Consider the following 13,066-nt stretch of genomic DNA (forward strand, 5'->3'; position numbering starts at 1 on the left):
AGTTAACAATTCAAAAACAAAAACAAATAGAAATTACAGATACATTTTTCGAGTTTTCAAAGGACTCTTCTCGCAAAAATCTCATGGATGAAAAGATTTTGAACAAAAGTTTTTCTCAGTTATTGTGCAGCAACTAAAATTTTATGTGTAGCATTTGATAATACACATAATTTTTTTTTCGTTTCATTTTTTGACTCATTCTCTTTTTACAGTTAAAATTACCAACGAGTAAGGAAACTTAGTAAGGAAAACTTATGCAGTATTTCCTGAAATAGAAAAGTTACGCAACTTATATTTGAACATAATAAGAAAGAGTAACTTAAATTACCTACCTAAATCTAGACTATATTTAGATCACTTGAGTAGCAAGTGAAACATATTGTATTTTACCAAATTCAAATCCCATTTTTTCGTCTAGAATTTGCTTTTACAAAATTATAATTTTAAGAAAACATGATCAATTTTTTATATATATACTCATCAAAACATTGCGTTATTTTAATGAGTTTAAGCTACGCCCCAAATTAGAAAGTAGTTACAAAGTGGGCAGATTTATCACACACGACATAAAAAAAATCTCATTCGCTTTGCCCGTAGTAGAGAATTAAAAGGTCTTTTGGTTCGCCTGTATATTTACAAATAATGGATGACGAATTTCTCGCCAATTGGCTTGCCCATGTTACGGTTCCACGTTATGATAACTTGGTAATTTACTCGTCCATCTTATGATAATTTTGCTCTGGAAAACGTTCTTAAAATTGGAATAGAAAAAGAACAAAATCGAATTTTCGAAAAATCGCTTCGAGGTGCACACCCCCATGCTGCAAACTAACTTCGTGCCAAACTTCATGAAAAAGGCGCTATTCGCGTCACAGAGATCCAGACAGAGAGACTTTCAGCTTTATTATTAGTAAAGATAGTTTTAGACACAGTAGCGTTTCAAGACTGCCCAAGTAATCTGACATGCAGAAATTACAGTTTGGCTAAGAAATATTTTTTTCCCTTCGAAATTCGGTTCACGTTTTCTGCTAACTTTAGAACCAACAAAACAATTTTAAAATTGGTTCCAACATTGACAAATAGTGCGTAATTAACTCACACACTACCTGTATCAATTGCATACAGCAGAGAATCTTGTCCATTCACATAGTCAAAATAACAATAAAATTTTTAAAAAAATCTTCACGCAACATACAACAATTTTTCACTTAGTTTTCTTAAAGACAAACACATATTTTACAGTAACACTATTCACCACAGAGTTTTCTTCGTAAAATCCGATAAAAATATAATACAAAAACTGCTCAAGATGTTGTGTTAAGAGAAAGAACTCAGTAGCAAGGGAAACTTCCAAGTTCCATGGTCAGCAGTAAGAAAGGAGGAATCTAGGTCAATATCAAAGCTGCCGGGGTATTGATTGAAGGCAATTGATTGATCAAGACTTTTTTCTAGTTAAAATGACCGAGGCATCTTCATCGGATGTTTTTTTTTCCTTGTATGTATATATATATTGGTAATGATAAATATTTATAGGGGTGAATAAATACCGGATTTGTTTGTTAAGACAACGTTCCAAGTGTTTAAAATCATAAAGGCAAAATGATTTTTCGTTTATATAAACTTTTTTGCATTATTTAAAAAAAAGCTCTGATTAATATAAAATATAAAAACAATGTAAATAACGCAGAAATTTTCCAGAAAATTCGAAAGTCTTGAAAATTTATGCATTTTTTTTCTTTAAACGTACGTGTTAGTACAAAACTCTTTTTGAACATTTTACGTAGTTTGAACTATTTCTTTAAATTTTAGAAAACAGATCAAGAAGTTCGTACAGAGCTAAAAGAGCTTATGTTTTAGTGCAACATGGTATATGGGTCATTTTCACGAGAATAATACATATCGTATCCGACACTTTTGAATTTATTACTCAATTCCAATAATTAACGCCTTTTTTTATTAATGATGCGTACAAAATTATTCATGTTTGACACTTTTGAATTTTTTTTAAATCAATTTTTGTAGTTATCATCTTTTTTTTTCTCTCTTTCTCTTTTTTTTATTGATTCTCCATCAATGATTTTTACAGAAGTATTCATGTCTGACTCTTCTGATTTTTTTACTAAATTTCAATAGTTATCACCTTTTTTTTCTTTATTGATTCTCCATCAATGATTTGTATAAAAGTAAACTTAAGGACTTTAAAAGATTTCGTTTTGGAACAGAAAAATACAGCTTCAAATCATTAAGAGTTGAAATATGATTTAAAATCGTGCTGAAATGCAAGAACAGCATAAAATGTCAGTTAAATAATGCGTTTCACGTTAAAAAAAATTATGTTCCATCATTTTTGTAGTTCATAGTGTCAAATCTGCAATAGCCATTTTGAAAATAAAATAAACACTTATATGCATTGCATCTGTTAAAATTAGTATAATTTCTGTGCTTAGTTAGTTGCTTTGAATTCTGCAGTTAACGCACAACTTGTGTTGCTTTTTTTCTGACAGTTAGTTTGAGTTATTTAATGTAGACTATGTTACTTTTATAATACCGATATTTTTTTCCTTCCTTAAAATTGCAAACAGAATAAGTTTTCGAATATTTATTTCATTCTATTCTTCTTTTGCAATCTTAACTCTTCTTTACGATTAGAACAATGTCTCAAAAGTTTACCCCGTGTGCAACAGAGTGGTCAAAGTATTTTTAAACTTTGCATAAATAACTTATGTATAAACCATTAATAATTTATAGAAAAAAGATGTAAAATCAATAAAATTAAATCTATAAATAATTGTTAAAATTCATAAACAAAATTCAAAAGTCTCGGACATTATTTGTACTTAATTCGTGAGAAATATACATAGAATACATACATATGTATCGTTAAATTTAAGTTCTAAATTATTTTAAATGCATACTTTTAAGGATTAAGCGCTAAACACCAAAACATAACGAATTTCTTTTAATAAACAAATATTATTCCAGAAATAAAAGAGCCTACTTTGCCGTGTATCAACATCAATTTAGTTAATATTAAACGGAGATCAAATTTATTTTTCCCTCAAAATGTTGGGCGTTAGTTTTTAGAGAATTGTACTTAAATTTCCCTAACTAACTATACTTGAATTAGCTGAGTTGGAATAACTATACTTAAACCCTACCCTCCTCGTTAATCTATAATCTCGAATCAGTAGAGAAAATAAAACGATAATCAAAAAATACATTTCTTTATAAAAGGAAGAAAGAATTTTAAAATCAAGCTTTTCTATAAAAACTTTTAAAAGACATTTTAATAATTTTCAAACGTAAGAATACATTATTAAAATATTAAAACAAATCATTTGTATCAAAAAGCCTCTAAAATTAAAGTTATTTTAAATAACTCACAAACATAAATTCTTCAAAAACAGTTTGTATGCGCTCTACGTTAAAAACATTTTCCAATGACTGTTTCTTGTCCATTTATTTTAGAATATACGTATATAAGCTTCAAATTTCCAATTAAGCTCAGTTGTTAAACTTTTATAAACTGCTTAAAATTGAACAAAAATGTACTCACGTCGAAAAAAGAAGGATAGGAATGGGATGTCTTGGCAGAGGGACTTCAAACAAAAAAAAATGTTTTAGTGTTTTACAATCTTGTTTGTAGTTCTGCCTTAGCCCCGGTTGGGGGTGGTAATTTACAGCTTTAAAATGTTTCGTTGGAATAGGGCTGTTCCCGAAACGTTATGCGAGGGCGGAAAGACAGACAAATCAACTGACCAACATACATGCATTTCCCCTTTAAATTTTTATTATTTAATATTTACTGATTAATCTATTTTTAACTCCTTGTGTGGACGTTGTTGTGTGGTATGCAGTTTGTGAGAAAACTTTTCACGCACCCATTACGAAAAAGGACAAAGTTTCGTTTGAATACGTATCAGTTAAAATAAAATAAATTTATTTTTATGTAATTTATTTTGCATTATAAGTTACTCATAAAGACACCAACTTGTTAGAAAAAGGTGTCTCCATTATAGAAAAAGTAGCAAAGGTATACAGATTTACGACCTAACGAGAATTATAGAAAAAGAATATAATAGCAATGAAAACATATTTTAGATTCTTTACTACTCTGCACATTACTGGCAGCAACTCTAAAATAACATCAGTACAATTTCACACATGCTGAAATCTTTAAAAAGTGTACAGTGCCCGCCACTAATAAAATCACTGGATTATAAAATCAGCCGCTTTATAGAATCAAATCTGGAAGAACAGAATCATTTCTATATCAAAACATGTTAGGTTTATCCTTTAATAAAATCATCCTCGCCGTTTTATAAAATCAAACTTTTGGAGAGCATATGTTAATTCTTCTCTGAATAGAACCAGGATTTTATTTTTTCTTCCAAGAATTTAAAACATTGCAGTACTATAAAATAACGAAGTCCACATAAACAAAAAAAAAAGTGAAGGTTGCACATTTTTTTAGGGGGGGGAGTTGAATTTAAAAAAAAAAGAAGAAGAATGAAGCAGTCTCAAGAGAATTGTTTCAGAGCCGTATATTTAGTTGGTGCTGCCTGTTTCCACTTCGCAGAACTGTTTCGACATGCAGCCCTGCTCACTCACCACTGAGTCAATCAGTTCGTGCTCATTCAGCTATCTACAGGGGTTAACAGTTCATTTTTACAATTGATTTAAAATTGTTAGCTAGCAAGTCATGACGACTTGAGTGTGAAAGATAAATTCGAAATTTTGAATTAGTATGACAAGCTTCCTAAATGTAGCTAGTGTGATTCTGCAATTAAATTAGGGATTTCTCAATCTTTACTTTCAAATTTTCCTATTCAAACAACAATAAGTCAATATTTTAAGACCCTTGAGAAATTTTAAAAATTTACCTTATGTAAGTTAAAATGTCAACTGTATTTTGCAACTGAACTAAAATAATACAATACAACTAGACTAAAAATAAAATACAACTAATCGTAATTTATTTCTTTTTTAGAGTATTTATACTTAAAAACCTTTTATTTTTTTCAGTGCATGAGTGCCGGTTTATAAAATCAGCCGCTTTATAAAATCAAATGTCCTCAGAACGAATGTGATTTTAATAAGCGGCGGGCACTGTATTTCCAAAGTATTTAGATTTGTTTTTTTATAGTCAGCTGCTGAAGGAAAACGATGACCTAAAGGTAAGCATTTCCATAACAAATGAAAATGTTTACTCGTCCTATATTTATTTCTAAGATTTAAAAACAAAATCAGCTATAGGGAATAATAAATAGAGTCGCAGTTACTTTGTGTACAGATTAAAATATTTTATTAGAGCGGAAAACAATCGTTTTTTTTTTCTTGAATTTCATTTTAATCTCAAAGGCTGAAAATTAAACCTCTACAACCACATGAGTTCAGATCAGTCACATCACCACGTGGATTTTAATTAGCATTAAGTTTGACATTAATATTGTCTATACGACATATTGAAGAAGAACATTTGTCATTGAAATTTTATTGTAAAAATTAATCTCAAAAGTATCAATATTTTAAAAAAGTTATAAAGCACAAAACGAATGCAGTAAATCCATATATGATTTCTTATTATACTTTTTCATAACTCAGCATAAAAATAAAAGCAAATCTGAGAAACTTTTCCATAGCGAACATAAAGATTCTAATTCTTTTTTTTTCGGCTTGTAAAAAAATAACCTTAATTTTCCACTGCTTATAGGTTATTACAATAAGTTATGGAACCGGCTTAAAGTAAGTTGAGAATAAGAAAAATGTATGACAATTGCTTAGTTTCTGTACATAACTTACAAATGTGAGAAAAAGCACAAACTTACCGGGGAAACTTATATCAAATGAACTTGATACCCAAGAACCAGTACGAGGTCTTTTGCTTGCATGATTTTCTGGGTCCATCCAGAACATCACGTTTGTTGTGTTGTAGCCTAACAGCGATAAGGCTTTTGCTGCAGACATCAACACGAAGTCACCGTTAAAAAATGCACAGAGATATTTCTCTCCCAAATCTCAAAGTAGGAAAAAGAAATTTGATTTCCACTTATTGAATAATTCAATTATTCACAAAGTAACACTAATATTTTGAACATTTTAAGTCACATCCGCAAGTTGATTATGGTTTTTGCAGCTAATTTTGAGAAAAAGATGGATTAGACAATTTCTAAAAATCTTTTAAATCAAGCAATGGCGAATACCTTTGATCATTTGTAGATTTCTTCAAGAAAAAAATGAATCAAAGAAATAGAAATAGAGAAATGCTGGTATCCTAATAATTTTCTCAGCTTTAAATCAAATTATGCAGTTTTTCTTTTGAAAAAAACTGACAATAATTTCAGCAAAAAGAAATTACACCCATAAAAAAAGGCACTTATTCAACAACAAAGTTCTCAATATCTGAATAATAGCCAGCTGTCAAGTATCATATTAATCATTTAAAACTTTAATATCAGGGTAATCAAAGTTACTGAGTTATTTGAAATATATCAGTTCATCCAAATCTCAAATAACCACTAAACTGTCAAACATGACAGTAATTATTGATTTTTCTACTACGTTAAGCAGAGTTCATAGCTACTTGTAAAAATATCAAACTAATTATTGTGAACTTTTGCATCAAGGTGAGCAAGAAAGCGTATCAGCACATTCACGTTATAAAATGAAATATACACATTAATCCAAGATGATTATTATAATTCAATCCAAATGAGCACTTGAGTTCTGGTATAACACGTATGACTTGCTGATGATACTTTTCTGAAGAAAGTGATACTTGACCGCATTTTTGAAAACATATCTTCGATTTGAGAGCACTTGAAATTTAGAAGATATTAGATATCAAAGATAAAAATATAAATGCCTCAACACTGACGCACCTGTTGCGGGATACCACAATAAAGCACAAGAACACAAGAATCCGTGATATGTTTTACTAACAAATCCGCATGGTGAGTGGACAAGAGAAAAACTCAGTACACCTTCCACAACAGCGCAAACTTTAAGAAACAGAAACTCTTGAAAACAAGTTCTTTATACGCGCGTTGCCGGTAATTCCGCGCAAGATAAGCAGCACACTTACCCGCGTACACCAAGTTTCACTCAAATGGTTTTTCCAATTTTTACTGAATGGACATCGCAAACTTCGCGTAACTAAGCCCCGCCTCGAACTTCCGATCACAAGGCATCGAAATCGTAACTCCATTGGCGGTCATATCAAATCACGTGGGATTTCTTATATTCCTCGTAGCGTGACGCCTACTCCGCGTGACGTTTGCTGATGCCGTGACGTTTGTAGTTTATATTGCTCTTGTTGACGTTTCAGCTTGGGTGCAACGTAGAGCTATTATTGCTTCCTGTCAATTTCGATGTTTTGCACGTCTTTTCTTTCATTTACCGGAATCGAAATCTTATTAAACATATGTTTAGGACAACGGAGAGTGTTCAGTGGAAATACTTGAGCAAACAATTAGTTCCGGTTTCGGTATTGTTGAGAAAGTGATTCTTCTGATATCATTTTACGTTGTAACTTAAAGCAGAAAAACCAATAATTGCATACATTATCATTTTAAACAATTACTTGGGCGATAGGATCATGTAATTCTTCATCATGGGTAGACACGAATAATTTATCTTCTTCATGACATACATGAAAAATTTGAAAGCAATTTTATCTTTGCAATTTGTTGTGTAAGAATCGTTTTGCACACAAATAATAAAAATGATTTTTTTTTCTTTCTTTTTTTTTGGTTTCGAGAAATATTTCAAAACTTTTCCAGCCGTGAACCTTTCTTTTTTAATTCGCAAGGTTCCAAAATTGTACTATATAAATGAAACAAGAGTACTGCTACGTTTTAATAAAATAGTGAATTAATATGAGTGTTGAAAAAAGTGAAATGTTTATCTCAGTACAATAATTACTAAAGAGCAAAACAATAGTATTGGGGCAAATTTTCAAAAACTTTTGCTTGCATATGTTTACAGATTTCCGAAAAAAATGTATCACTTGAGTTTACAAACAGCAAACAAAATGTTACCTACACGTGCTAAAAAATTGAAAAAATATCTCGCCCATATATTAACGAATTGCAAAAAATATTGCATACAGGTGTTTAGGAATTGCTGTATTGCATAAATATTGTGTAATTACATTTACAACTTTCAAAAAATTTTAATGCAATTGTTAAAAAAAATTACAAAAAATGTATTGATCACCTATGTTTACAAATTACACATTATGCGTGTTTACGAATTGCAAAAATTATTGCATACCTATGCTCACAAACTAACAAAATATTACTTGAATGTATTGAAAAATCGCAAAAATATTGCATGCATGTCTTTAAAAATTACAAAAAATTTGCAATTGCAATTTTACGTATGGCAAAATTATTAAATACGCATATTTCAAGCTTGTAAAGAACCCCTTTACGTTTGTATGTAGTTATGAAATTCTTTCCTAATTTCTGCATTGCCGAATGGCACATACTACTTGCGTATGTAGAGCTTTTTTGCAACAAGCGAATTCAGTACCTTTTGCAATTTGCGTTGCAGCAATTTTTCCGTTGCTCATTTATTACGAATTGTCCTTCAAAAAGCAAAAATGGAAAATGGTAATATAGAATTGAGAAGATAAAGGAACGAAGTTAAAAATTTCTGTTCACAAGCTAATGTAAAATCCATGAAATACACCACCAACTCAGTCATTTCCAGCCGAGGACTGCAGTTTCGTGCTTATTAGCACTCATCAGCCCGGCATAGGAAAGTGACTGAGCTGGAGATGGAAAACCTCTTAAGGAAGCCAAGAGTGCCAAACAAACTGGTAGCTAATTTAGAATTAGCACAGACCAGACGAGTGACAGAAGGAATGGTTCGGTTCAACTCGAAGATTAAAGGCACCAAAATTAGCTACCAGTTTGTTTGGCACTCTTGGCTTCCTTAAGAGGTTTTCCATCTCCAGCTCAGTCACTTTCCTATGCCGGGCTGATGAGTGCTAATAAGAACGAAACTGCAGTCCTCGGCTGGAAATGACTGAGTTGGCGGTGTATTTCATGTATTTCTGCTTTAGCCCTGGATAATGGGCCTGGTAATTTACTGAATAATGTAAAATCCTTCGCTCACATTCATTTCGATCAAATAATCATCACTTTGTTCAAATAATCATAGGAAGAGAAAAACAGAAAAAAAGCTCTCAGTAATGCGTTTACTTATTTTTTTTATAAATTAAAGTGAACAAACGTTTTATTTAAAAAATACAATAAAATATATTTTCATAATATTTCAAACCTAATTGAAAAAAAAAATGCTTTTCTTTTTCACAGCTATCACCCTTTCAATGTCATAAAATAGAAGCAAGACGTAAAAAAAAAAAAAAATCTTTCCATTTGAAGGGAAACAATCAATTGAGCAAATACAATTCAGCTAAATTGAAATTTATGGAAATAAAAATTCAAATGCACATATGTCCTTTTAATAAAAAGGGGCACTACTTAAAAAGCACCTTTCTTTTCTGGTGCTGTTTTGCACAAATCTCTTTGTTCGAAAAAATTACTAAAGTTAATTTGTAACTTGAGCATGATGCTATATTTGAAATAAAATGTGAAATCTCAGTTTGATCTTATACGATATGATATGATTTAACAAAGTAATGAATAAATTGATTCTTCTAAAACTTAAAAAAAAAACTAAATTACTAAAGACTAAGCTAAATAATTCATGATGCAAAAAATCACATTAAATAACACAAAAAATTAGATGTTTCTTTTATTTTCATTTTTTCCTTTTATTTTAGAATTTTATTGCAATTTTCAAACAACTTTAATAAAAGCTGGTGCAAAGAACTAGGCAAAGTTAAGAAATAAACGTTTATAAATAAGAAATAAATAATTTCGTTCACTTGATTTACATTTCTACGTTATCATCGAGAGAGAGAGAGAGAGAAGATTCACCAATAAATTAGCTAAAAACACAGTCATCGTAATTCATAAACGATGCAGTTAAAGTTAACAAATATATGTTTATAAATAAGTAATAAATAACTTCGTTCGCTAGATTTACATCTCAACCTTATCATCGAAAAAGAGAAAAAAAGAGATTCACCAATGAATTGACTAAGATCACTGTGATCTTAATTCATAAACAAAGCAGTTAAGGTAAACAAATAGGTATATAATGAAAGAGAAAAAAAATATTTCGTTCGCTTGATTTATATCTCTAACTAATCATCAACAGAGAGAGAAATATATTCCTCAATGAAATAACTACAATCACAGTTATCTGAATTCATAAACGTAAACAATGTAAGAGTTACGTGAAATACACCGCCAGCTCAGTCATTTCCAGCCGAGGACTGCAGTTTCGTGCTTATTAGCACTCATCAGCCCGGCATAGGAAAGTGACTGAGCTGGAGATGGAAAACCTCTTAAGGAAGCCAAGAGCGCGAAACAAACTGGTAGCTAATATAGAATTAGCAGACCAGACGAGTGACCGAAGCAATGGTTCGGTTCAACTCGAAGATTGAACGCGAGGCAAGGTATATTCAGTAAATTACCGCCCATTAGCCAGGGCTAAAGCAGAAATACGTGAAATACACCGCCAGCTCAGTCGTTTCACGCCGAGGACTGCAGTTTCGTGCTTATTAGCACTCATCAGCCCGGCATAGGAAAGTGACTGAGCTGGAGATGGAAAACCTCTTAAGGAAGCCAAGAGTGCCAAACAAACTGGTAGCTAATTTAGAATTAGCACAGACCAGACGAGTGACAGAAGCAATGGTTCGGTTCAACTCGAAGATTAAAGGCACCAAAATTAGCCACCAGTTTGTTTGGCACTCTTGGCTTCCTTAAGAGGTTTTCCATCTCCAGCTCAGTCACTTTCCTATGTCGGGCTGATGAGTGCTAATAAGCACGAAACTGCAGTCCTCGGCTGGAAATGACTGAGCTGGCGGTGTATTTCACGTATTTCTGCTTTAGCCCTGGCTAATGGGCGGTAATTTACTGAATATAATGTAAGAGTTAGTTTACGTTTAACGCTAACTTTAACTCCATCTGTGTAATATACTTACATTGAAACAATCTGGCTAGTCAGGATCTTCTTTTTCACCACAGCAATATTTTTACCTAGATAAATTCTAGGGCGTGTTGTATTTAATTAGCTATTGTTTCCTAAAGCATCCTAGCTTAATGTTTGCTTCATATCTACCATCTGTCATTGGCGTTCTGCAAAGCAAAAAGTTATTCTTGTATTCGGTTGAACAAAAGTAGGGAATAGTTGTGGGAGATAAGTATGAAAAATACTTAAATCCCGTGGCACTGATGCCTTTTAAAGAACTATAAAGAAACTTTAAATAGTAGCGTTTGCTTTTTAATGTAGTTAAAGCATCTATTTAGTTTAAATACATCATGATATTAAATATAACAAGAATTCAGGATGATGAAATCTCCCACAAAATTCTTTCAAGGAGTCAAAGTGTGCCAAAGTCAATTGCTGACAGTGGACATGTGTGAAGTTCTTCCGCTCACTAATATGGATGCGCACCTTTTAAAGGAAATTTTCAGGGGTCATGAGAACCATTAACCCTTTTCTTCCCATTTGTGCCCTTAAACGATTGGTTTCATTACATTTCCCTAAAAATTTGAACTTTTGGGATGTAATTTGAGAATTCTTCTTTTAACTGAAAAGTACGTCAAGTTTCTAAAAGAAAAGAAAACTCTATTTTTACCAATTTGTTAACCTCAAGATAAATCTATCAATGCGCAACATGAAAATAGAACATGAAATAGAAAAGAAATTTTCTTGTGATAAATAACCCGTCAGTTACTGGGCACAGTCTCCCAGAGTATTAAAATCGGATCTAAGTGATCCCAGTAAGTAATGAACACTACATATTTTTACCGAATGAATAAAAATCACTGTGAGTCCTCAAACTGATTGATTCCCTCAGCCACAGTACCTTATCACAGTCACTAAAGAATGTACATTGTACAATGTGAACGACTAAGTATCTATCTATTTTCAAGACAAAAGTACTCATCAGTTAAGAAAGTCAGCGGCTTATTGGAACCAAACCACCAAATCAACTGGTCCAATAGGATCACAATATAAACTGTTGCCACTGAATAAACAGAATTAAGATGGAACAAATTCCGTTCCATAAGTGATCGAGACAAATTAATGCAACAGCAAACGGCAACTGGAAACGGTTAGAAACGTACTGCAGAAAGAACAATGTGCGCATACGTGAGTGAAATTAAAAAAAGGTTTTCACGTGCACCGAGAGGGAGACCCATAACTTTTGTTAATGAACAGAATTTCAATTTTTTGACGCGACCGGAATTAAAAAAGAGGTTGAAAGATTTTTTCAAGGTCGGAACAGCATTTAGCATCAGGTTCCTCGAAACCCACGCGTCTGTCAAGTTGTGACGTCACCAGACTACGGAACGAAGGCGATAGGAAGGGGGAAAGCTAGATCTTTGGTCGAAAAACCCCTATTTAACGTAACGCTTCTTGGGGGAAATTCCTGCCTAAGCGGTTCTTTCGCAGCTTTGAACTAATGTAAGATGCTAGGTGCTTCCGTTGTGGATTTACCATGAAGTCCGTTCTTGATGATTATCAAATTCAAGGCGAAAGTTGCTCTTTGGTGCTGTGAATACTTTTTACGAAATCAAGAAGGTCATAGTTGTATGGTGCGTCTAAAGATTTACTTGAAAAGTTTAAATTTATTGCACAGATCCGGGTGCAAGTACTTGAAAATGCCGAGTTACACTAATCTTTAAATCTCACGACATAAAACCACAAAATGAAGATGATTCTTCGCAATAAATTTGGAAATTAAGTACGAAAAATTTTTCAATGGAGAACAAGTTGAAAGCTGCAATTTTTCTTTGAATTTGATAAAAGGTCATTTCATTTCAAGGAATGAAAATATATGACCCGGAATGGCAATGAAATTTTCCTCAAGGTTAGTCACTATTGCAGACTGAGACTTCCTACGTTTAGATTAATATTCATATAACTTGCTGAAGAACTTTCTACCGTCATCATTTCTGTAGAATAGAGCCAGAAGGAC

At 32.0% G+C, this 13,066-nt stretch overlaps 1 protein-coding gene across 1 annotated transcript in view; it reads right to left on the minus strand.

Annotated features, from left to right (window-relative positions):
- The window catches only part of LOC129226695 (nuclear receptor subfamily 4 group A member 2-like), a 33,668-nt gene extending 27,701 nt beyond the window's left edge, over nucleotides 1–5,967 (minus strand). Inside the window, exon 1 of the mRNA XM_054861324.1 lies at nucleotides 5,829–5,967. Coding sequence (XP_054717299.1) covers nucleotides 5,829–5,967 — 139 coding nt within the window. The remainder of the gene's footprint in view (nucleotides 1–5,828) is intronic.
- Between the last annotated feature and the right edge of the window lie 7,099 nt (nucleotides 5,968–13,066).

The sequence above is a fragment of the Uloborus diversus genome, chromosome 7 (assembly GCF_026930045.1).
Source record: "Uloborus diversus isolate 005 chromosome 7, Udiv.v.3.1, whole genome shotgun sequence".
Classification (NCBI taxonomy): Eukaryota; Metazoa; Arthropoda; class Arachnida; order Araneae; family Uloboridae; genus Uloborus; species Uloborus diversus.